Source organism: Vanellus vanellus (genome assembly GCF_965231255.1).
Source record: "Vanellus vanellus genome assembly, chromosome: Z".
NCBI lineage: Eukaryota > Metazoa > Chordata > Aves > Charadriiformes > Charadriidae > Vanellus > Vanellus vanellus.
In genome coordinates this window covers 68,688,377-68,714,167 of record NC_138908.1, presented here as the reverse complement: position 1 = coordinate 68,714,167, position 25,791 = coordinate 68,688,377, and the positions used below count along the sequence as shown (strand labels likewise).

The 25,791-nt window shown below is 38.9% G+C and overlaps 1 protein-coding gene across 1 annotated transcript; it reads right to left on the bottom strand.

Annotated features, from left to right (window-relative positions):
- Positions 1–136: 136 nt before the first annotated feature.
- IL6ST (interleukin 6 cytokine family signal transducer) lies at positions 137–24,988 on the bottom strand. The gene is made up of 15 exons (XM_082497862.1): positions 24,911–24,988; positions 23,495–23,806; positions 21,569–21,701; positions 20,136–20,296; positions 19,644–19,795; positions 15,393–15,552; positions 9,882–9,964; positions 8,629–8,848; positions 7,319–7,495; positions 6,512–6,613; positions 5,807–5,953; positions 4,785–4,925; positions 3,397–3,493; positions 1,931–2,012; positions 137–1,078 (listed from the first exon to the last, which is right to left on the bottom strand). Exons 1-15 carry the CDS (start codon positions 24,984–24,986, stop codon positions 353–355), a joined length of 2,769 nt encoding a protein of 922 aa, XP_082353988.1. The 5' UTR covers positions 24,987–24,988; the 3' UTR covers positions 137–352.
- Between the last annotated feature and the right edge of the window lie 803 nt (positions 24,989–25,791).

The following is a 25,791-nucleotide window of genomic DNA, read 5'->3' as shown; positions in this document are numbered from 1 at the left end:
AGTATTTCTTCTGGGAGGTCTATTGGCTGATGTGATTAATTGAAACTTGCCATTTTCAATCATGTGTAAATCTGATACAACAATTCACAAAGAAAACAGGGTAGCACAAAGGCTTGTTCAGATATCCAGACATAAGGTTTTGTGTAGTGCATAAAAGTAAGTCTCCAGTAGGTCTGGACTGCAAATTTTCCACAAAAACACAGTCCTTGTTGTACTTTGTCAAATTGCTCTTCACTTAATTTCAATATTTCTATCTGCATTCAGATAAAAATACCTAGCTTAATTTATCAGAAACACAGGAGAAAGTGTGAACAGGCACTAATGAAGGCCTAAACAGAACCAGTCTCTTCTCTCACTGAGGCATATAGCCCCCCTGTCTCACAGTCTGTGGGAGGTAACTTTTTGGCATTTCATCAGCTGACGGTGGATTTCCTTCCACTGTTTCAGGTCTCATAGTTTGTCCTTCAATACTTGTCTGTAAAACATCTGGAAGAGCAGCCTCCTGGGTATTTTTTTCCAGCCCAACGCCCAACAGCTGTGAACTCTGACCTGAGATCTGCAGTTGCGCAAATCCCACAAGATCCCCCTCATTAGCAGAAGTAATTTGCTTTGTTCTTTCAAAGCATGGCCTGTCTGTGTTGGTTTCATCCTGACCACCATTTTGTTTGAAATACTGCTGCCTCTGTGTTGTACTGTCACCTCCTCCAGCGTGATCCTCTGATCTCTCTTCTGAATCTAGCAGTGGCTGAGTCGACTCAGATCTTGAAAAGACTTGTACAGGTGTTTGGTCTCTGTAGCCATTAAGTACTACAGTTGAATACTGTACAGTGCTTGAAGTGTTTTGTGTAGTTTCACCTTCGTCGCTGTCAGACACGCTTTGCCTAGGAGAAGACATGCACGAGGATCCTCCAATACCACTGCTGTGCCCTTCTGAAGTACTTTTTTCCTTTTTAAGCAAGTCAAAGGGTTTTAGATCTTGTTCTGACAAAGACTTCTTGTCATCAGCTTCTATTTCTACGACGCTTACATCTGTAAAGCTGCCTTCTGGGTACATTTGGTCTTTGGAACTAAAGTTATGCTGAAAGAAAGAGATGGATGTTGCCTAAGAGGAAGGTTAAAAATCAAGCCCCTCATTAAATATCTGAATTTTTGTTCTGTAATTGTTTCATGTTTCTTCATGTAAGTTTTATTCTTACTAAGTTTGGTAATATCTCGAAAGTATCTGTTACAAAATGAAGGACATAGCTTTGTTTCCAATACAAAGCCTTAATTATGCAGTTATTCTAAAACCATAGTGGATGTGCAAGCTTTGCTCTAATTTTAATTATTCTTAAGAGCCATAAACATAGAACCATTTACTGTGCAGCACAGGAACATTCTATATTAAGGCCATACATACACTACTCCCAATAATGTGTTCAACATCACAGCACTTCATAGAAGTTAGCCACTGTTTATTGAACAGAATTTGCTATCTCATTCACCTCACTGGGCCACAAATTTTGCTGCCATCTTCTCATCCATGAGGAAGTCTTAAAGCTTTCTCTCTTACTCATGACTTAACTGGATAAACTTCAAGGTTTTAAGAATGGGAATCATGACTTCTGTTTACTTAATCCCAATTTCCTGTGAATGAGTAAAATAATTAGGACTTCACCCTTTCAACTAGTAACCTGAATATAATTCACAATGTTAAAGCCTGCTCTATGTTGTGAACTTGTGCTAAGGGCCATGTATTTCTAATGCTGAATCTAGTGATGTAATAAGTCTTCTAACCATAGCATATTGCAACGTCATGAAACTTAACATTCATGTTTGTTTTCTTTTCCTTGAAATCCATACGTGCTAGAAGACAGAAGGCTCCCACTGGTTAATTTATTTGAAACCTTATGGACTAGGAAGATACAGGACACAGAAAGATGAGTATTACCTTAGCTGGAACTTGAGGAGACCACTGAGCAATGTTACTCTTGGATGGGTCAGGGACAATTGGCCAGATATGCTTTTTAATTCTGTAAAGAATTAAACACAGAATAAAATTACAAGATGCACTCCCCAAATTCCTGTGTTGATAGCAAGTACTGTATAGTCCAGGACACCACTCCCTTACATAGCAATTTTGCAAGAGTATTTATTTCCAAATAGTAATGCTTCCTGCACTTTTCTACATTGTTGTAGGAAGCTATACTACTTAGCAAAATACAGCACTGCACCTGTAACTCCTCCACACATTAGATGTAGCTATCCAACATAGAGCAACAACAACAAATGGTAATGGTTAGGGAGGGATTTTCATATTTATAGCGCTCTAGAATCAACAGAGCAATTATGTAGGTAAAGGCTATGATGCGTGTCAGTATAAAAATACACCATTGCTTCTTTAAGATAACTATGAGTATCACAGCTGCCTAAATCTACACCAATTTCACAGCTAAAAATAAAGTGCAAATATTTGAAGAAAAACTTGTTTGGTCTTTTGTAACTCTGAACTCATAAGTTTACAAATATAATAACTGTTACTTAACAACTGAAGTTTCTGTAGATAAATCATCCCCAACCAAACTAACCTTGAAACTGATGCATCTATCCTGCTTTTTATAAACCGGCTCCAACAACAGAACCTCTGAAGGAGAACTTTGAAGAACATTGCAAGATGGGCTTTTCAACTGACACCCATTAAGAACAGATTTTAGGAGCAGCAGGGAGGTCAGAAGGGCACAAAATACTGTCTTTAATTAGGAAGAAAAGATAGTGATAGTTGACTGGGAACATGGGAGAAGTGCTACTCCTTGCAAGGGAAAACACTTCATCAATACGCTCTCTGCTAAAGCCACAGACAAGAGCTCTGGGGCAGATGGAGCAGGAGGAGCCAGGACGTTTTCCAGCAGATAGTAAATAGGCACAGAGTTTGACTGAGGTTACGCAACGTAGATAAATAACATGCGAACTGGATGTGAATCTTAATGTTTGCTAATACTGTGATTAAGTAGCACAAATACAACCAGCAAACAGATCTGTGCTTCACAAACTAGGCACCATCATTCTACTCTCATACGATGACTAAGAAAACAACACAGACACTGTATGCTGATCAAAACCCAGCAAACCTAATCCTGACCAACTCTAGCAAGAAAAGCAGGAATTTCCTTGCACAATTGAATCATGGAACATTTAGTTTGTGCGCTAACCATTAACAGTAAGAAATTAGTATCAGAAGAGGCCCTGATTTCTCCAGGAAAACACAAAAATGTTTATCACCAATCAATGTATGTGTGGTTTACCTTCTTCTTCCGATCTAACTGCAGAATATTTACTTGTTTGTACTGAATGACTGCCATCTCTCTGTTATATCCAGAAATGTCAGAAGTATAAGAGAAAGACTTCATTTATACTTACAAGTCACGTTTGTTGAAGCAAAACAAAACTCCAAGGAGCACAATCAACAGGAATGCTAGACACACAGGTACAACTATGGCTTCAATTTCTCCTTTTCCTGAAGAAAATGAAAAGAAGCAGTTATACCCGACTTTGGCATTTAAGGAACTCAGCAGCAGCATAGGTTCCCAAAGGGATGGGGAGAATCTGAAACTGAATACACCCTCAGTGCTCAGTCTTAAGCTTCACCTTCAGAAGAACCTCTTCACCATAAGAAAAGAGCCTGTTGGTGAAAACATGAAAAGCTCTGTCCCAACAATCTAAAGCCTTGCACCAACAAAAAACAGGTTGCTCTAGAAGCTTTAATACTGATGGAGTGAATAATTTTACAGTTTCGGTGGATATGAGAGTAACATCTATATGAATTCACCTGTGGTCCAGGCATTTCAGTGGCCTAATGGTTGCCATAACAACATCATGATCAAATATGTAATGTAAGTCAAGTCACTAGTTATCCATCAGTTTATTCTGTATATGAAAATATCCTCTCCCTGCAAACACTTAATGTTGCATTACTGTTATGCATTCCTTCCAATGTCATACACATTCTTAAATAAACCTTACAGAATGCTTAGGGAAGAGCAACACTACACAGAAAAAAAACCCAAACAACCTGCTTAATCTAAAGAAATCATTTCCACAACTAAGTTCAGTTAATGTTGTTGCTCTTACCATTACAAATAGGAAGCACTCTCTAAAGCTGAACATACAATAAATGTAACTCTTCAAAATAAGTCTCTATAGAGAACTTGAGCAACCTTTAATAGTGATATGAATGAGAATGAAGAACCTGAGGAAGGGTTGTAAGAATGGCATGTGCTGACTGGCACCTAGATGAGCAGATCAAGATCCCAGCACAGCACAGCAGCTCCTCAGGACACCTGTATCAGTATAATAAAGGCCAACCTGATTTCAGATTAAAACAAAGACTCTGGACTCTTTAAGACCACCGTAGAAGCCATCAGACACCAGAAGAGAAGACAAAGGCACTGAGTAAATCCTAATGACTCACACCAAGTTGGGGCAAAAGAATACTATAATCTGAAGTATACACAAAATACATCCAAAACCAGGATGTTTGCCAACAGGAAAGAACAATCCAGCAGACCTTCAGAGGACAGCTTGTCCTCTGTACAATCAGAAGAAATCCTTACTAAACTACCGCTTTGAGATTGAGTCCTAGATAGGCTACCTGGATATCACACACACCTTGTGAGTGTGACTGCAACTGAAACTTTTTTTTCTTTTAAATAAAATCATCTTCCCCTCCTATCAGATCTTGCACAGAGCCTTGTTATACTGTTGCAACATTACTTCCTAATTCTACTAATTGTGCCGCTCTTCCTTACCAAATTTTTGTGTAGTAAATGTAAAATCAGGACCACTCCTGCCTCCTTCATCTGTGTATGCCATCATCCGCACAGTATACAGTGTGTCACTGGTTAGAGAAGAAAGGGTGTACTCTGTCTTGGAAGGATCCACTGTCACAGCTAAATAGAAGAAAAAAATTATACTAGTTTCCTGTACAATTTATTAGATTTCCACAAACACAGCAGCATTACGACACCATGTCTTCAGATGCACAAAATACTTGTAGTAGAACGCATGGCTATATGGAAAATAAAACAGACACAGAAAGACTACAAACTTTTACAAGAAATGCCAAAATTAATTTGTTTCTGTTGAAGTGTTTGAATTTAGTCTCTTTCTTGATGATATTTTATGTGCTAGTTTTGTGTGTGGTTTTTTTTTTTTACTCCCAGAATGTAGCTACAAACTAAGCTAGTGGTAAAGTTGAGTCTTAAAGATCTCTAATAAGCAGAATACATGGCTAACAAGAAACAGCTAGTTACTAACTAGAAAAAACATGGTTAACTAGAAATAACAAAAAGTAGGGCAGGCATAAGTAATTGGCCCTTCCAATTTATGTAAAGAAGAAAAACTTTTGAGTAGTACTATCTCCCTGCATTATGTGTGGAGGTCATACATACTACCGGGAACTAAGAGGCACTTCAAACAAGATGTTTTACATCAGTAATATATTGATCTAGAGCTCCAGGAGGATTAAAAATCCCTTTTTTGTGATCTCACCCTGTATTTTGATAGAAAGATGGGAGCACAATACCCACAAATCAGCTTTCAGAAACTAAACCCAGTATCCTGTTATACAAAGACTGAATGCTCCGAATTCTTTATTAGGGACTTTGCTGTTTGGTATGGAGGATAGCTATGCCTCAGACACCAGCTTTATGTCACCAGAACAGACCGTCATGCATACTCTACTCTGTATCTTGTTTTTCAGGAACGTGTATTAGGAAGGAGACAGATGGACTACTTCAGTGCCACAAAGCACTTCTCTGCTTTCTGTTACCTGTTTCATTTCCATCAATAGTTTTGTAAAATATGGTGTAACTTCTGATAAATCCATTCTGTTCATCCACCGTTAGATGGTTCCACGTCAAAACAGCTTCAGCTTTTCCTACTTTTTTTGTCTGAACGGTTGGTCCTTTTGAAGGACCTGTAATGGGAGATAGAAAAATTAGTTTCTGTTGGGCACCCTTGCATCCACAAAAGAAGTGTATTGATGAGCACTGAATTTCTACTGTGTAAAAACTTCAATGGTATAGCAGGACAAACTCATTTGCAAAGCGTTATTTTCAGACAACACAGCAACTCCAAAGATGTTTTAAATGAGAAAATTCCAGCAAAAAGGATATGAAAAACAGTAATCAGCAGGTCACCAGAAATCTTCAACTGAAGTTATTTAGTGTTGGCTTTATACTTGAAATTTAAAGTAAATCAGCATACAAATTTTACTATACCAATACAATAACAAACTCATGCCAAATTATCTAATAAAGGTTGGAAAAAGGGAAAGAGCCAGCCAGAGATCTGTTTTACTCCTAAATAGTGTAAATAAGCAGAATGGATATTAATAGAAGAGACAAGATCAGTTACATCAGATGACCCCCTCAAGTGTATTTTTCATTATGTAGCCCAGATTAAAGCAAAGGTCTCATTATTTTTAGTCAAGAAATTCGGTTTCTGTTCTCCAAAATGACTATTTTGTACTTACGATCCTGTTGAAGATAAGCCTTCACAGACTGTCCACTTCCCTGACCATCAGCATACAGAGGGTACACAGTTATCAAGTAACACTTGAACGGCTTTATATCACCTAATAAAAGGAATTTTAAATGTGTTTCATAGACAGTCAAATTCCTCGCCATCCTTCTCATTTACTTCAGATACAGGGTTGCGGGTTTTGGCTGTTTTATTAGATGAACTTGTATCTAATGCAGCCGAGTATTTTTTTCTAGAGCTCATTGATATACTGTTCCAAAATATTAACTGAAGGAATAATATAATGGTTCTCATTCAAATATTAATTTTAATAAATAGACTTCACAGAAGTCTGTTTTTTTCTAATTCATTTTAAGTAAAAAGCCTTTATCTGTGTGCAGCACTGAAGCCCCAAAATACTGATTTGAGCTACTGATCATAATCTGAGAACTGTAAAGCTGATCAAGTTTCATTGTTTGAACTGAAAGAGGGATCAGAGCATTTGATTTTGAAGTAACTCAGCCTTTTCACTATTTTAATGGTTTTCAAAAATGAGAAGCCTAAAAACAAAATGCAGATAAACCCCTCACTGTTACATAATATTAATTTCAAAATGCAAGATCAGATACAGTTTTGTATTCGACAAAAATATACAGATGCTTCTGCAGTCACGATAAACTAAGAGAAGCCATCAGCATTATCCCAGATTCCAGTCCTACCATAAAATCCCAGTCAGCAAGAGGATGTTCCTCACTGTGAGAACACTTACTAGGTTTTTAGAGTGTTCTACAAAGTATTTGCAGCCTTATGAGCTAAATACCTTTTAAGTATGTTCCTTGAACGTTTCCTGGTTCCTTCTGCCATTCTATGATGCAGTCTGAGCTGTTAGACACCAGACACCATTCGATGACATACTTAAGAACATAACTGTTAGGAGCAGTCCATCCTACCCACAACTTGCCATCTTTAGGTACTGTCCTAATGTTCTTCACAGGATCTGTGATGGAAGAAAACAGAAAAGTGATAAATAGCGACAGTTCTTCCACTAGATATTCATAATAATAGCCATTTTGTCAAATGTGGATAACTTTTGGGTTATTGTAATGGTGACAATTTGACAGAACCTAATGTAAAGGCCATTTTCTGAAATTTGGAAGCTTACATCTGAATCCTTGTATCAGAGATCCAAAATAAGCAGTATTAAGCTATTTAAAAACTGGAGATTAGACTCAGCTTCTCTGTTCTCAAACACAGTAAGTTGCCTTATTGCACAGTAAAGAGATACTACTTTTTTTTTCCAAAAGGGAGGGTCTATTTCAGAGAGAAAGCAAACCTTGAGGTACTTCTAAATTCCCATTCTAATCCTCCCACTCATGTACCTTACCAAGTACTTCTGGCTGCAATGCTACTCCATTTGAAACATACCCTTAATTTCTTCACGTAATAGTTTCAGAACCTGTGGGTCTCCCTTTGTGTTTACACTAAAAGCAGCAACTGTCAGTATACTTATTTTTTGCTTCCTGTCCTGGTAGTTGTTCGGATTGTCTAAAAGGAGGCTGGAACTAAGAAGCAACCAGCCTATAGTTACTGGTACCACACAATGAAAGGAATATAATGAAAAGGAACATGAACAGTAGGGAAACAGGGGAAGCAGACGACAAAGAAACCAGGCAAGACACTGAAAATGTGCGAAAGCGAGACTGGGACAAGAGAAGAAAGGGGCTGGGGGGAGATCAGAAAGCAGATGGAAGAAGAACAATGGCGAGATGGTATATACATAAAGTAAAGAATGCTTGCATCCCCAACCCTTTGATTTAAAAACAAAATAAACCAAAACTGCCTGCTATGCTAAGAAAAGAAACAACAGGGAATATAGTGCACAGTAGCTCCAAGAATCAAACAGACTATCAAAATAGCACACATAGCTTCAAATGAACCTGTGAGCATATAAACCCACATGTTCCCTAGTATATAAAAGGTAGCATACTTATAGGGCATTAACACTGTAGATGCATTAAGTAATACTTGAATTATGTTTCCACGTAAAAGGTATCATTTTACAACACTGAAGATTTCTTACAACAAAAGCCATGTAGATGCATTTGAAAGAGACACTACTAAGACACTAACCTTTTGAATTACTTGCTGGGATAAGTAAAAGTGATGGAGGGGATGCCCCGACTCTGTTACGGGCAATCACAGTCACTTCATAAGTTCCATTTGGCAGCTTTAATGTAAGGTTGGTAGTATTAACATTGTATTTCTCTGGTGGACTGGAGAGAGATGACTTAGCTCTGACAGTCACTTCATACTGCAAGATTACTCCATTGGCTTCAAATGGCTCCAATGCCTGTTAGAAACACATCTTTGATCAAATTGACACTAACAAACATGACAATCTTTATTTTCTTTGATGCATAATTTAAAAATCTGAGAGCAAGAGCAGCTGCATATTTAAGGAACACACAACCAACCTGCAGTAACTTCCAGAACTATTTCTGGTTTATATCCTCTTTTTCGTGGCTCATAGTCCTACCTAGTAGTTTAATAAAACCTATTCTGTAAAAGCTGCGAAACATGTTTTGATAAAACCTGCATTTTATGTGACTTAACAACACAATGACATAAAAAGATTCTCACATCTTAAGGTGTGTTGAACCCAAATGAAAAACAGCCTGAGTAATTTTCTTTTATCACACATGGAAAAAGACTTGTTTCTGTGTTACCTAATAACACGTTTCCATGTAACAGTATTAGTTTTCAGATAACTTAGAGAAAATTGTTGAAACTGTACAACCAGTTTTCCAATTCTGAACTAAATAATGTCAGAAGTGGCATGTGGCATGAGAGTTAAATTAGAAAATGATGCCATTTCAATAAACATGTTTCATACAAGCCACCTATTAGTAGGGAAAAGGTAATAGCAGCCTACTGCATGCAAATGTGCAGTGCTGTTTTTAATAAGTTTGGCCTCTGGAATGTCTCTAGGCTTAATTAATTTTGCAGCTGGAGTATCCCTGTCCAGACAGTGTTACAAAAGTTTTAGGATACTGCAGAAGGCATAACATGAAGGTTTACTTTATTGAAGTGAAAATTTCCAATTCCACAGACTGCTTAAGGACAGCAAGTCAGAAATCTGAAAGTGTATTCTGCATACTACGGATCACAGGTGTATGTCAGTTAACTGATGGCCTTTACATTTGTACTTTTAATTTTTCAAAACTGGCTATTATAATAAGAATATTAAAGTTGCTTCTTGTATCAATAAAACCTGTACTATCCCAGCTATCTACTCAAATTTGTGGAGGTAAATTTCGCCACTTAAAACTTCATGTTTTCAAAAGAATGCTCAATTGCTGCAGCAGTTTGTCATGCTGCTTTACCTTCCACATCAGATGCACAGTCCAGGAAGCTGGTGAGTGAGATGCATCGATGATCCTCCATATGGGTGGTCCTTTAGATGGTTCTGATGAAAGAAACAACACTTAATAGCAGAAATATTTTTATTTAATGTGTTTGAATTCATCCTTCAACTATCACTAGATGCTTACCCTCCCCCCTCCCCTTTTTTTTTTTTTAATAAAAGCATATAGAAAAAGCGTTTCCTTGGTTCACAAAAGAAAATAATGCTTGGTATATTAAGCAAAACAGCTGCATGGAAACATTTCCTGAAGGGATGAGCAAAACACCAGTTCTGCTCTAAATGTACAGTATCGAAGTAACTGAGAGTCACCATGGTGAGCATCTGCAACACGGGCTGACGATGACAGTGCTGACTGAGACATGATCAAACCTACACTGTGCAGTCTGTGTCCAGAGGCACAGCCCTGCATGTCTGTACGCTGCAAACCTTGCTATGGTCTATAGCTGCAACACTCTCCCTACCCCTCAACATTAAGTCACCTAAAACAGGAAAGTGCAGAAAGTTACCAAGGAGACAAATTTCTCCTGCAGAAATTCCCCAAGTTTCTTATATTCTTTATGCTAAACACAGTAACACAACTGCAGGACTTTTGTATAATACTACAATACTTTCTGGTGTCAGTACTGTAAAAAATACAAGTAGTATTTTCACTACAAATTTAATTTCAAGGTAGAACAAATCAATCTATTACAGTGCACAAAGCAACAAAAAGCGGCCAATCCTTTGTGAGGGCCTTAGCCCTAATAGAAAGACTATCTTAAAATGGATTGACATTTATAATCTTGCTAGACTGTATTTTCCCTGAGAGTTCTTTTATTGCATTTTTTTATGTTAATCATTACAAGTTTTCAGCTGTTTTACCTCCAAAAACCAGTATCAAGTCTACAGTGTGCATCTGTCTCTTATGCTTTACACATCAGGAAGGAGGGAGAACTGGGAATTGGAGCAAACAATCTTAATCTCATTTTTGAGTTACCTGGAACAGAAGTAATTGTACATCTTGCCTAATATAGGTCATGAATGCAACATGGCCTGCCTCATGTTAATTTCCTACCATAACACCTTTTTTCTGAGACTAAAAGAAGACATGGGTACTTAATCACTAAAAGCAGTATTTTTGCAATGTCAGTCACCAGAGCAGAACAGCAACACAGTCTAAATAGGCAGGAAGTCCTGAAATCCTAACTGCTCAGGTTAAGATAGTAACCACAGAAAACAAAACCATACTGTCATTAGGAGTTGAAAAGAAGGGACTAGAATATTGAAAGAACAGTTTACAGTGTCTCCCCCAGATAAAAGTAAATTTTGCATTGAGCTGAAGCAATGCTGTTACGTACACATAAATTCCATTTTGTTTAAACAAACAGGGTACACACCACAATCTTTTTCTTACTTCTCCAATATAAGATAACGTGAATTCAATCAGAACTCACTACTGGCAATTCAGTTAGGATAAATAAGGAAGGATTTCTGATCCAGTGCAGTTCAGCTCCAAACACAAAGTGATGTTTTGACAATGACACCAAGATTTGTTTAACTGAGTTTAAAGACCTGCACTAAAATGATGCACTGAATAGACTGCTTAAGAGGGCGCTTTGGAAGACAGTAAGGAATGGATAGGGTATTACAGAAAGCAGACCAGGAAGAGTGCAAGCAAGAAAGGCTAGAGCACATTAAAAAAAAAAAAATTAATCAGTCTGACTTAGAAGCTAAACAGATATCACAAAGTATTTGCAATAGTCAGAAGAACAGATTTGCTACTGGTATCCAGCATACGACCAGAAGGTCCATTCATTGGTTCTATATGGGGTAGGATCAGTATAGGCCAGAAACAAAGCTAGTCTTGCAGGCTATCAAAGTAGAAATGAAATGGAAGTGAGCTCAAGCTAAAGTAGTTTCACTCCTCACAACCCTAGAATTAGAAGAGACAAGTTTCTAATTGATAATAACCAAGTTCCTGGAAAAAAGAATACAAAATCCCCACATCGTTTAATTCTCTTTAAAGAGAGAAATCAGCAAGTGATTCCCAAATACTGCTGCTACTGATGATTCAGGAGGAAACCAAACAGGCTTTTAAAATCAAATCCCTTTGAGGGTGATTTACTAATTCTAGAATCCCCAGAAATCACAGTGCATATTACTGTAAAATACACAGCTATGCAGCAAACCTGGTCTGCTGGATTGAAAGACACTTGGCTCAGTCACTATTTGGTGGTACGGAAGAGGTTTCCTGGTAAGGATTAGGTAGTAAAACAATTACCAAAAGATTTCAAGATTGCCGGAACACTTACATCACTTTTCAGCGTTGTGACCGTACATTTGTGACTCTGCATTTAAGGATTCCATTGAAACTTCACTTGGCAGTTAAAGTACTTAGCACTTGGAAACATAATACTTGCATAAAACCCTACACAACTACAGAATTATAGCTTCCTGACTATAGCAATGGTAAGCACACCTTTATCTTGGTAGCTTACTACTGAGACAAACACCAAATCTTTTGAATGCAGAAGGCAAACAGGTATGGAATCTTCTGGGCTATGGGTCTAACAGTCTTAGAGAAAGCACAACATCCAAAAGTCAGTTTTATAATTTGATTGAGGGCATTAATAATGGCATAAATAACTTAAGGGTCCAGTGTCTGCTTGTTTCATTTAATCTTTGCAGTAGGCAACTGTACAGCAAAAACTGATGAATAAAATTCCAGTACAGGTTTTGCCAAAATTGCAACATGAAGTCCTTTGTCTGAGCCTAACACTTGGTAGAAAAAGGATCAGGGAATTACAGACCTCATAAGCTCCTTTCCAACTAAAGTTACCCCACCATCCTATAAATCTGCAAGTCTATCTAGGCATTTGCAAGATGTGACCACACTTTTTGTAAGCAAACTCAGAACAGGAAATTATTTTACTGTCAATTTATTACTACACTAGCAAAAAATGCTAACTGATTAGCAAGCAATGCAGAAATAGCATGACTACCCTGTTATCATTAGGAAGGGTAGCTACAACAATTTGTTAAAATGCTGTTCTACCAGCAGAAAGCAGACTGTATTTACATTTGCACTGTATCACAACTAATGGCACAAGTATTCCTCAAAAGCTTACTGCACACTGAAATTAGTTCATTTTACCTTTAGCAAGAAGTGAGACACTAATGTAGGGTATTCTGACACCAATACAGGTGTCAGAACATATTCAAGAAGATACTAGATAGCACCTCTCAAGCTTCTATTAAAGACATTAAATTAGTTCCAGTTCAGCCTAAGTGGGCCATTCAGGTGAATGACAAAAGGAAAACAGACCACAGAAAGGTAAGTTACACATCAAAGCCCGGGGCTTTTATTTGGAGAGCAAATTGAAGGGCTAAACACATAGGTCTGGGTTGTGTTTGTATATGCACTGCATGTATTTTTGTTCTGTTGATGGAAAATTTAAGAATCCACTATTTGAGAACAGGATTTTTTCATACTGTAACAAATGCAGGGGTGTGATTTTAATGTCAGTGTTCCAATAATTACTGCTCAATTGTTATTGTGCAACTTTATTTTGCAAAAGTTTACAGTTGCTGCAACAATTGCTAAGTCATGAAATGCTGCAAATCAAAACAGGCAAACACAAAAAAAAAAAAAATCAGTAACATAAAAATCTAGACATATTCAACTAATGGTTTTGGCACAATTCAGTGGCAGAAGGCACAATCTCTGTACTTAAGAACAAACTTGCAGGAGAGCCTCTCTAGTGGGGAAATACAGCAACGACTTCTATCAGCTGCAAAACATTAAATTCTTAATACAGTGAGTTGCGGTTACTTTAATGCCACAGTACATTTCAAGCAATGCATGTGTTCATGAGCAACTGGAAGCCATCAACAAAGTTAAAAACCATGCTGTGGAATGCAGTGGACACAGATCTCAGAAGACAGAGTGACATAAAAGTCTCAGTGCTGCTGTCCTGAAGGAATATGAGTGAGTCCAAGGGCAATGCAGCAGACCTGCAGACCATACAGCTCAACGGAGATAGACATCGTAACAGCTGACTGGAGCATCACAGGGAGTTGAAAGGCCAGCCAAGTTGATAAGCCGGTTGTAATGTGAACAGATTGGTGCATGGCAGTAACTTTGCAACGCTGGATTTGTTCCACAAAGCAGTGAAGGCTGACACTTGACTGAGGCTCTTAAACAGTTTTTTTCCCCAGGGCTGTGAACTTAAAGCTTAACCTAGCTGTTTGCTGTGTTTTGTGTATCTTAAGTAGTAATTGGTTTATAGTTTGAAGTCATACATATCCTGCTTGCAAAGTCTTTTTGTGCAAGATTAAACAAATACTGATCCCAAAGAGCTGATGCTGGTAATCATTAAATCATGACAGCAACAATTTAATTCCTGTCCCTGCAAAGGGACAGGGTATATTACAAATCCAGATCTACAAGGCAACAAGTGCCATGATTATGTCATCAAGAAAGGAAATTGTAAGGCAACAGTGATTTTTGTGTTTAAATATAGCCAAAATAAAATCATTTCGCATTTCCTACAGACTCAATCTTGCTTAAAGTCAGCAGTTTGTAGATGGCATTCTCTTTCTTACGCCTTGCACAGTAACAGCCATATCAGTGATTAGCAGCAAGACTCTTGATCACTGTGTGTAGAATATTGTAAACAAGAGGCTACAAGAGTGCAGACGCAGCTGTCAGTAACTCTGACAAGCAAGAAAGCAGTGCAGATTCAGAATACCCTGGGAAAAGTTGAGTAAACCAGAGTATTTTATTTAGACACTTTGGTATGGAAGAGGCTACATTTCCTACATGCATGTTATTTCATATCATTGCTTTACTAAGTTTGTGAGTAAGTCTATGTACCTGTATTGGGTTTGCACAGCAAGGTTTTGGTAGCAGGGAGACTACAGGGGTGACTTCTGCAAGAAGCTGCTAGAAGCTTCCCTTGTGTCTGACAGAGCCCACGCCAGCCAGCTTCAAGACAGACCTGCTGCTGGCCGAGAATGAGCCCATCAGCAACAGTGGTTGTGCCTCTTAACATAGTTAAGAAGGAAAAAATCTCTGCACTGGAGCAGAGATTGTCCTGCAGCCTATAGTGAAGACTATGGTGAGGCAGGCTGTTCCCCTGCAGCCCAGGGAAGCTAAGGGTGGAGCAGGTACCTACCTGCAGCCCATGGAGGACCCCACATCAGAGCAGGTGGATGCCCTGAAGAACGCTGTGACCCCATGGGGAACCCATGCTGGAGCAGGCTCCTGGCAGGACTTGTTGCCATGTGGGGGACTAGCTTGATGGGAAGCTATTCTCATGCTCTTTGGAATGCCTGGGTCAAGTTGGTCAGTATTGAAAGTAACTCAGGAGAGCCTTGTTGCACATATAATCAAACAGCTCAAGCGAGGACACACAATTTCAGCTGTCTACTGCCAAATTGCTGAGCATTCATTTTGAAAGTCAATGACCTACTTCCACATACTACTTACTATCTTCAGTGGTGATCCCAGTTTTCTCTTCACTCCAGTCACTCCAGTAGCCCACTCCATCTTCCTTCATGCAACGAATTGAAAAGACATACTGTGTGTAGGGTCTGAGCCCTTGAACACTGAATGAAGTTCTTGGTGAAGCTGTATCTTCAGGTGGAACCTGTAAATGGGCGAATGATTTTAGAGGCACTGATCAAAAACTGTAAAGCTGAGTTCTGTGCTACTACAGCTCCCATCCATCCAAGAGGGCTCCCCACCACATATACAATACAAACAACATAGTTTTACTCCCCTCTTATTTCCAAAAGCTTCAATTCTCAACTATGGTTGGTAAGAGATCAGTCATATTTGTGTGTATTTACTAGGTATACCACAATACATACACTAGGATAGGTAAGCAGCTATCTCAGGACAATGCTTCATATTCTGTTTTCATTTTTAATTAGTTTGTGTCTACCTCTCCTTCCTTCCCATGTAATTCCTCTACTTACTGATCTGTAATATCCCACCTCACATTTCAGAATTTTGCTAGGGTATCTACTTGATTATTGACTGCAAGATACCTGTGCTAGAAGCCTCCTATAAAGCTAGAGAATCCAGGATCATTGCTTCCACTGAAATAGAACAGTGTTTCTTATCTGATGTTGGAAATAGTTTGCTTTAGAGTACTTTATACCTTTGCTAATAAATGAGTTTATTTTCACAAGCTCTTTCCTTTATTTTAGATTAGCAGCTGAATGGCAGAAAATATTCTTACTGCATATGCACAGAAACAGATGTGTGATGCAGATAATTCAGTGGTGCTCAGTGACAGGACAAGAGGTAATGGGCACAAACTTGAGGATAGGAAGTTGCACCTAAACATGAGGAGGAACTTCTTTACCTTGAGGGTGGTAGAGCACTGGAACAGGCTGCCCAGGGAGGTGGTGGAGTCTCCATCTCTGGAGACATTCAAAACCCACCTGGACATGTTCCTGTGTAACCTGCTCTAAGGTGTCCCTGCTCTGGCAGGGGGGTTGGACTAGATGATCTCCAGAGGTCCCTTCCAACCCTATGATTCTATATGTAGGCGCACACACTACTCCATCACATTGTTACACTTGCAATTAAGGGGTTTTTATAGTAAGCCACCCTGCAAGAGGCGGGGCGGCTGCAGATTAAACACATGTGCAAGACACTAAAGAGGTTAATCCTGAGTGCAAAGAATTGTCTAAGTAGTCAAATTTTACCACAGCTAAGCAAGCTCAGATGTTTTCAAAGTTACTATTTCAATGGTCTTGCACTCATGTTAAAAGGGCAAGACAAGTTAAAAGGATTTAATAGGACAATATATCAATAGATCCTAGAGTTGCCAAATAAGCTGTGCAAGACACTGCTCTTAAAAATATCAATACAGCTGACCTTAATGATTAATCGCGGCATCTAAAGCTCAAACAGTTCCTCCAAAGGAATACACTACACTAGTGACAAGCAGCTGTGTTGTACTACCTGCTTCAAACACAGTATTTTGTTAAGTCAGAAGCAGTCTTCCTTCCAACAAATCAAGAAATTCAGAACACTTTTGGGCTTCTGTACTGAACCAGAAGATGGGAAGAGTGTTTCTGGAATAATACTGCTGTGAGAGGAGGCTTAAAGAAAGGCAAAACCGAGAAGCTGTTGAAAATACATCCACAGAGTGATGTAGAAGACAAAACCCGGAAGTGTTGATGACATGAACGTATTATAGTGCACTACAGGTAAGGCATTCCTTACTCTTCTCCAGTTCCTTAACTGCATCAGCCTTAAGGAATGTATGCAGGACAACCATACTGTATAGAATCATAGAATCATTTAGTTTGGAAAAGACCCTTAAGATCATGGAGTACAACTGTAAACCTAACACTGCCAATTCCACCACTAAACCATAGCCTTAAGTGTCACATCTACACGTCTTTTAAATACCTCCAGGGATGGTGACTCAACGACTTCCCTGGGCAGCTTGTTCCAATGCTTTACAACCCTTTCAGTGAAGACATTTTTCCTAATATCCTATCTAAACCTACCCAGTGCAACTTGAGGCCATTTCCTCTTGTCCTCTGTCTTGTTACTTGGGAGAAGAGATCTACCCCCACCTCACTACAACCTCCTTTCAGGTAGTTGTAAAGAGTGATAAGGTCTCTCCTGAGACTCCTCCAGACTAAACTACCTTAGTTCTCTCAGCTGCTTCTTGTAAGACTTGTGCTCTGGACCCCTCACTAGCTTTGTTGCCCTTCTCTGAACACACTCCAGCCCTTGATGTCTTTCTTGGCCCAAAACTGAACACAGCATTCAAGAAGTAGCCTCACCAGTGCAAAGTACAGGGGAACAGTCACTCCCCTAGTCCTCCTGGCCACACTATTTCTAATAGAGGCCAGGATGCTGTTGACCTCCTTGGCCACACTGCCGGCTCATATTCAGCAGGCTGTCAACAAACACCCCCAGATCCTTTTCCTCCAGGCAGCTTTCCAGCCACTCTTCCCCAAGCCTGTAGCATTGCATCCGGTTGTTGTGACACAAGTACAGCAACTTCAAAAAAGCATACCAGCACTGTACAGAAGACCCAGGGAACTACAGGCTAGTCAGTCTCACCTCTGTGCCTGGCAAGATCACGGAGCAGATCCTCCTGGAAACTCTGCTGAGGCACACAGAAAAGGAGGTGACTGGTGACAGCCAGCATGGCTTCACCAAGGGCAAGTCATGCCTGACAAATTTGGTGGCCTTCTACGAAGGGGTTATAGCAGCAGTGGACAAGGGAAGACCAACTGATGTCATCTATCTGGACTTGTGCAAAGCGTCTGACACTGTCCCACACGATATCCTGGTCTCTAAATTGAAGAGACATGGATTCAACAAATGGACCACTCAGTAGATAAAGAACTGGCTGGACAGTTGCACTCAAAGAGTTGTGGTCAATGACTCAATGTCCAAGTGGAGAGCAGTGACAAGTGGCGTTCCTCAGAGGTCAGTACTGGGAGCTGTACTGTTCAACATCTTTGTCGGCGACATGGACAGTGGGGTCGAGTGCACCCTCAGCAAGTTTGCCAATGATACCAAGCTGTTTGGCAAGGTAGACACGCTGGAGGGGAGGGATGCCATCCAGAGGGACCTGGACAGGCTGGAGAGGTGGGCCCAAGCCAACCTCATGCAGTTCAACAAGGCCAAGTGCAAGGTCTTACATCTGGGTTGGGGCAATCCCAAGCACAAATAAAGGCTCGGCAGGGAATGGCTGGAGAGCAGCTCTGAGGAGAAGGACCTGGGGGTGCTGATTGATGAGAAGCTCAACATGAGCCAACAATGTGCGATTGCAGCCCAGAAGGACAACTGTATCCTGGGCTGCATCAAAAGAAGTGTGGCCAGCAGGTCAGAGGAAGTGATTCTGCCCCTCCACTCTCATGAGACCTCACCTGCAGTACTGCATCCAGCTCTGGAGTCCCCAACATAAGAAGGACATGGACCTGCTGGAGTGTGTCCAGAGGACAGCCACAAGGATGATCTGAGGGCTGGAGCACCTCTCCTATGAGGAGGAGAGAAGGCTCCAGGGAGATCATATTGCGGCCTTCCAGTACCTAAAGGGGGCCTACAGGAGAGCTGGGGAAGGACTTTTTATCGCATGTAGCGATAGGACAAGGGGGAATGGCTTTAAACTGGAAGAGGGCGGGTTCAGATTAAACATTAGGAAGAAGTTTTTCACTTTGAGGGTGGTAAGACACTGGAACAGGTTGCCCAGAGAGGTTGTTGAGGCCCCATCCCTGGAGGTGTTCAAGGCCAGGCTGGACATGGCCTTGGGCACCCTGGTCTAGTGGGAGGTGTCCCTGCCTATAGCAGTGGGGTTGGACTAGATGATCTTCAGTGTCCTTTCCAACCTAAACCACTCTATGATTCTATGACTTTTAGATCAGTAGCTTTGCGTGTGCCCGGGAAGATGAAAGTTCAAGTGTTCCAGATGTTGTACATACAAAATAAAATTTAGAAATAAACATACTGTAACATGATGAGGAGAACAGCAGAGAAGTCGACAAAGAAAATACAAGGTCACTGTACTCTAGATTGTGCCAAATATCCCTAGATCACAGCCTCCACAAACAGGCCAGATAAACTACCTTGGGAGGCCACATAAGGCCTCAGGATAATAAAGTGAATCCTCTGAACTGCAGCAGTGAGGGAACAACTTCTGCAGTTTGACAAATGTATGGGTTACAGCAGAAGAATTACAAGGGACATTAGTAGTATTACCTGTATCCAGTTTGTGTCACCAATGGTCCTATAGCGAATATTGAATTTTAGCTTCATCACAGCTCCTGAAATCCGATTCTCCCAGGAAAGCTTCAGAACAGTAGGTAGTATTCCTGAGTTGACTGATAAGTTGTGTGGAGGCAGAGGTTTAACTAGAAGAGAAGGAGTTACAGTCAACTCTAGCTGTATTTTATCATGCCTCTAGCAGTTGGTACACTATGCTGTAACACTACCATTAAAGCCTTTCACAAGCTCAAATGGTTGCTATTTCATGCTGGTTTCTAAAGTGGACTACTCAACAAGAACTTGCTATGTGAATTGTGATCAAATCTCTCCTTCCCTACCTTAGTTCAGCACGGTTCAAGTTCTAGTCAACAGTATTTTGGCAGTATTAATTTCTATAGTGAATAAACATTAACATACCAATTCAGCAATATGGACAGAAGCAGCAGTTATGTACTACTAAAGCTTTATTAAGAGGCATATAGTTACCAATCTCAATGGGATCAAGAACAAGAGGATCAGATTCAGCCTTCCCAAGAGCATTTGCTGCTTCTACCCAGACCTCCAGGTTAACAAAGAACTGAACATCAGGAATCATACAAGAATTGTTTACATCTTTTGGTATACAGTCAGGAAAGTTCTCACGTGGCCTAAATGAAAGAGAAGGAAAAACAAGGTATAAGGCAGTAAGTTTGGTTTCCTTTAGAGAATCTTCTTAAGTAGATTCGTGATCAATCAGTTTAGCTCATGTCTCCCCTCTGCCATTATCTTTGCAAGCCGAGGGGTGAGAAGAAAAGGCGAAGAGATTAGAACAGCTTGTTCAGCCACAAATGCATGATTGTATTAGAATAGAAATGAGAATAAAGTCTCTTGACTTCAAGTCACATAACTTCAAAAGCACGAGCCACACTATTGTAACTATGAAGCTGTATAAAAATGCCTGACAGCTTAAAGATCAGGTATGGGTACATTTAATCAAAAGCAATATGGCTAGTAACTAGAGGTGTATTCATGCATTAAAAAAATGTAGTCAGTATTACCTGAATACCCTTCAAGAATACAGTGCTACAGCTGCAACACATCATCTTTTCCATTCACCATCTTCCACTACACTAACAGCAGATAGTTCTAGGGGCACCAGGAGAATTGCAAAGCATTAAGTTTTTCCACCTATCCATACATTCTACTACCTTTGGTACCAAAACACTTGAGCAGAATGGGGTAGATGGAAAGCTGCAGGCAGTCATTCCTGTCTCCAGAGCAAAGCAACAATTCTGCCCACTCCATTTTAAAGTACAAGAGACCGTTTGAAAAATACTGAAGTTAATTTGCTTTCACAGGAGAAATACTTTTGCTGAAGCTTTCATGTTAGGATTAGTTGTGGACAGACAACATTCTGAGTTCTTGGGAAGTACAGAGTAGATAATACCTCTACAAAATCCAGTCACTATATGTTGGTTTCTCTACTTAGAATCATAGAACGGTTTGGGTTGGAGAGACCTTTAAAGGTCATTTAGTGTCACCCTCCTGCAATAAACAGGGATATCATCTACTTGTTTAGAATGGGATAGAACAGTCACCATGGAAAAACCTAAAATACATAATTTGGGTCTCGCCAGCCAACGATTAGGTATATTGTACTCAAGCCACACTAATCATGTGTCATCATGTGAATGGAAAAAATATGGAGACAGCTGTTACCCCAAAACAAGTACAGCAGCAAAATTTTAAGTCTGACTTAGAATTCTTTTAAATGTAAATTTCTTTAACTCTTCCCTTTCCCCTCAAATATAGAGCAATGCTTCAGAAAACTGGATATAAGTTAAGAACTCTTCCAAAGTATCAAGGAATTGAAAGGAAGTTTGGTTTAACCTACAAATATTCTTTAAAATTATTTAGATATTCTACACAGTGCTACTTACCATCTGTATTTCAACCTAAAGTGAGTGTCCAGGAATGTAGGCCTTCCAGGGTCCCAGGTACAAGTCATAGGATAAGTGAGTTTTGATACCTGGTGCACAATGCAACTTAAGTTCTTAGGCTTCTCTGGGGGCACTGTACAGAAAAAGTTAGTAATAATTAATCTATATACACATTTCAATCTCATAAGAATCATGCTAAGTGTCCCATCAGAGCAATTTCAGTGAACTAAGTATTTAGTCAGATTTATTTCTAATGAAGGGGGCAAAAAGTACTAGATGTCTTCCATTGCTGGAAAGTAAGAAGCTTAACCAGCTGCTCTGAGAAACAGTAAGCTGTATAAGAAACAAGCACAGATTTCTCATTCTTTGAGGCAGAAAACCAGGTATCAACCACCACTCATTTAAATCTATTTTAATTCACACAGAAAAAAATGCTAATGAATACTACAGCTGGATTGGCATATGCTGATTTTGCCAATAACCTGAGCTCTAAGGCAATTGTGATAGGTCTGTTCTCCCCCAACTGAGCTATGGAAGAAGGATGCTTTAGCTGCAAACGACTATGACAGAGGTAAGGGATCTTTATCAATGTACTTTAGTAGAGTGTAAGAAACTTTTTCAGAGAGCAGCTGCACTATTTTTTTCCTTCTTAAGTTCAAATCATAGCACACAGTTTGTTTCTAGCTTTTAGAATATCACTATTTACAGAGTATAATGTACTTAAAGAATCTTATTTCCTTTCAAGCAGAATGCTATTTTCAACAGAACTCCCTTATGAACCTCAGTTTTTTCCCTGAATAGTTGTATTCTTCTCAAGCCTATTATTTTTATATGTATTTATATTGTTTACAGAATTCTTCTTTAGTTGACAGCATGAAAATACAGTAGCTTTAAACACAAATGCATCTTAAGATTCATATGTGAGTTACAAGTATAGAATGTTATCTGTACTGTCATTCAGTTTACCATCTTAGGATATTGTATCTGTCCTCACAATAAAAGAAGTGACAGGCAAAATACATGGAAAGGTAAGGCATTTACTCCTCGAAGTTGAAATAGAAGACATTTGTTTTTTCTGTGAAAGCATTTTGTAACTCATACTAAAACCACATTAGTTTAAATTGCAAACTCGAGCCAGTCTTCTGTACAGACCATGCAACAACTGTAATACCTTTCGCCAACACTAGGAGACAACATAATTCATCAGCCATTCATACGCCACTACTAAGGCCACTTGGAATACTTATAAATGTTCCATTAATTAAGTACTATATTAAGTTATTCATGTTACTTTCTGAAGATCTCAGTCTTGTCTCAAAGAGCACTTGCTCAGAACTATGCAAATGCTATCATGCCTGAACAAGGAAAGTTTCTAATTAGTTGAAAATATTTTCTTATGTATAGAGGTAAAGTAATCCAAACAGTGTGTTCCATCCTTTAAGCAGTTCAGGTTAGCTTTAGTGATACAGATGGACTAAATATTTCTCAGTCCATTAATGAAGAAAACATTAATTTCATAGAGTTATTATGAAAGCAGGACACATTAGCTTATTGAATTTCCTTGAACACTGAAACAGAAGTAAGAAGTAGAAGTGAATTTGTTTCCCAGGACCCATTTCAGTTAAATTCACAGCTTTACATAATTTAAATCTTCTTACTTCAAGATTTTTCTGTGTTTCTGTTTTCTTCCTATTTTAACACAGAAATACTCCAGAGTATTTTCAGTTTTTTTTTTTTTAGAAAACTTTATTGTGTGCATATTTACCATGTTTGATGACATGTAATTTAACAGTATTTTTATACAATTATCCAGGAATTGAGGGAATGGAAATATGCACACAAGTTCTATTGTTTGCATTCTCTTCCCTGTTTCTCAGAAGCAATTTTCTTAAGACCAGAATAAAAGGCAAGAAAAACGGTACTTACAGCCTACTGTAACTGCAATTCCATAAATGTTCTGCTCAATCTGTCCATCTGCTAAAATGTTGCACGTCAGAGGAGTAGCTAGTGAAGAAGTGTCATTAAATGTGACACTAGAAACTGTTCTGTTTATTTCACGATACTGTTCTTTAGGTACCACTTTATTTTTAATCTTCCAGATAATTTGATTAGCATAGATATTGCCAAAGTCAAGACAACTCTCATTCAAAATGCATAATGCTGTGAAATTGGAACCAAGGGCCAATACAGGAGACTCTGGGATGATGTGACCGCATGACTGTACAAGTCCACCTGAAACTAAAAAGAAAAAGAATTGCATCTTTATTAAAAAGTACAGAGCATTCTATAATCAATATTGCTGACACAACACTAGTATAATGTTAAAAAGATTACATATGTCTAAGCAAGTAATGAATTAGTTACTTGACAGTTATAAAACTGAAGTGCATTAGTGGATAACCAATTAGATCTAAGGGGCAAAATCAGTGTAGTGTTCCCCAGGCTTTGCAGAAGTGTTTTACCAAGCAAGAAAAGCCCTATTAATAAACAGGAGCTTTTAGAAGGAAAGGAGAGTCAAGTATTGAATGTTTAGTATGTTTTGAAGGTGGAAGGTAATACACTTGAGGTTACTCTTGCATTTGAAAAGGTTATTTTCTGTTGAGAAAGTTAACAACAAAAAATTGGGATAACTACACCTTTGTTGTGGTGGACTAGTTTTACAAGAATTGCATGCAAACTGTTAAAGCTTCAGTGCGTATACTATAAGCATATTTGGGAATTAAAGTGAACACCACATATTTGATAGTATTCTTTTTACAAAGGAACTTCCAGACAACAATAAAATCATGATTACCACTACAGAGGCACATTAAAAGTGTTAAGTTTTAAAGATGAAATAGATGACTGAAACACTGCCTTGAATCAACAGCCATACTAAACATCGAGGGTGACTATTTGCTACACAATAGCAGTGGCCCACAGCTCTAACCTGATCATAGAGCCTACTACCCTAGTTCACTGGTAGCTTATTGCTTCAACATCATTTAGTCTGACCAAGACATGCTTTCATTTAGATATTGTTTGGTATATGTGAAATTAAACATCAATTTGCTACATTAACCAGCTCCAGTGATGTCAGTGGGACCAAAACAACCTTCCACTGACCAAAGTCACTCTTTGCTATCTCTGTACACAGATGAGCAATGAATAGAAGCAGAAGTATCGACTTAATATGCATTATTTTACCATAGTATTAAGACCACAGACTAGGTGTCTCCATTGTAATACACCTTGCTTTCTGCCCCCACCCCACAAGTACCTAGACTAAAAGCAAGTATGTGCTTCAAGCATCCAGTTAAAGAAGTTCTGCAAGTCTCTTCTGTTTGAGACTGCAAGTCTTACCTTCAAGAGTACAAATATTCAAGAGGAGATAAAAGGCACGGGCCACCCAGTTCCACCCAGAAAACATGCTGCACATTATTCCTGTAAGAGAGAAAGATTTTTAATTTAAACTATTACTCTTTACTTTAGATCACTGTCAGATTCAGATTTGTATTTGATCTATGACAATTTCTTAGGTATGCACATTTACTTTCTTGAAAGAGTTAGTATCTTCTCACTCTAGAGAAGGAATGGGCATATTGTTTCCATTTTACTCACTGCTAGGACAAAATGCAATGTCCACTTAAGTCAATTGATGCAGTTTAAAGCCTCTTTAGTTACAAATTTAAGAAATTTAAGCTTAAGGTTTTTGTGTCATATATGGAAACACTTCACTACTACTTCTGTGGGAGGTTCAGTTAGAATAGAGAGCATAACACTGTGGCTCAGGTTTTAAAAAAAGAACCCTATGAATCTGATTATGATTACCATACTTACTTAGCTTTCAAAGGCACTGACATAAATGCTTTGCACAAGGGTCAAATCAACTCACCACAAAACCATGCGTCTCATTCACAAGTGTGACTTAAAATACATTTAAGAATTACGAAGTGCAATGTTTCTGTATCAAGAACTATTGACTACTATAGAAAAAGCATTAACTAATTCTTTAAAACCTTACAAGGGAGTCTGTAATATCTCAGAAGTTGGACAGATTTTTAACATCTTATGTTCTTTATTTCTGTTTTGCAGCAGAGCTCACTTGTTCTCTGTTTTGACAATTCTACAAGACAATTTAAACTGAAGCATTCACACAGTAGCTTCCACTCTGGTAGTTTTGAAGCCCCAAAGTCTCTTCTAGATTTCTCAACCTGCAGTTATAACACAGCCCCAAGTTACTT

Coding starts and splice junctions, on each gene's coding strand:
- IL6ST (XM_082497862.1), bottom strand. CDS start 24,986: ATGTGCAGCATGTTTTCTGGGTGGAACTGGGTGGCCCGTGCCTTTTAT. Junction 7,496..8,628: donor CCCAGCAAGTAATTCAAAAG/GTTAGTGTCTTA, acceptor CTTCCATCACAG/ATCCTGTGAAGAACATTAGG. Junction 5,954..6,511: donor GGCTTATCTTCAACAGGATC/GTAAGTACAAAA, acceptor CTCCCATTACAG/GTCCTTCAAAAGGACCAACC.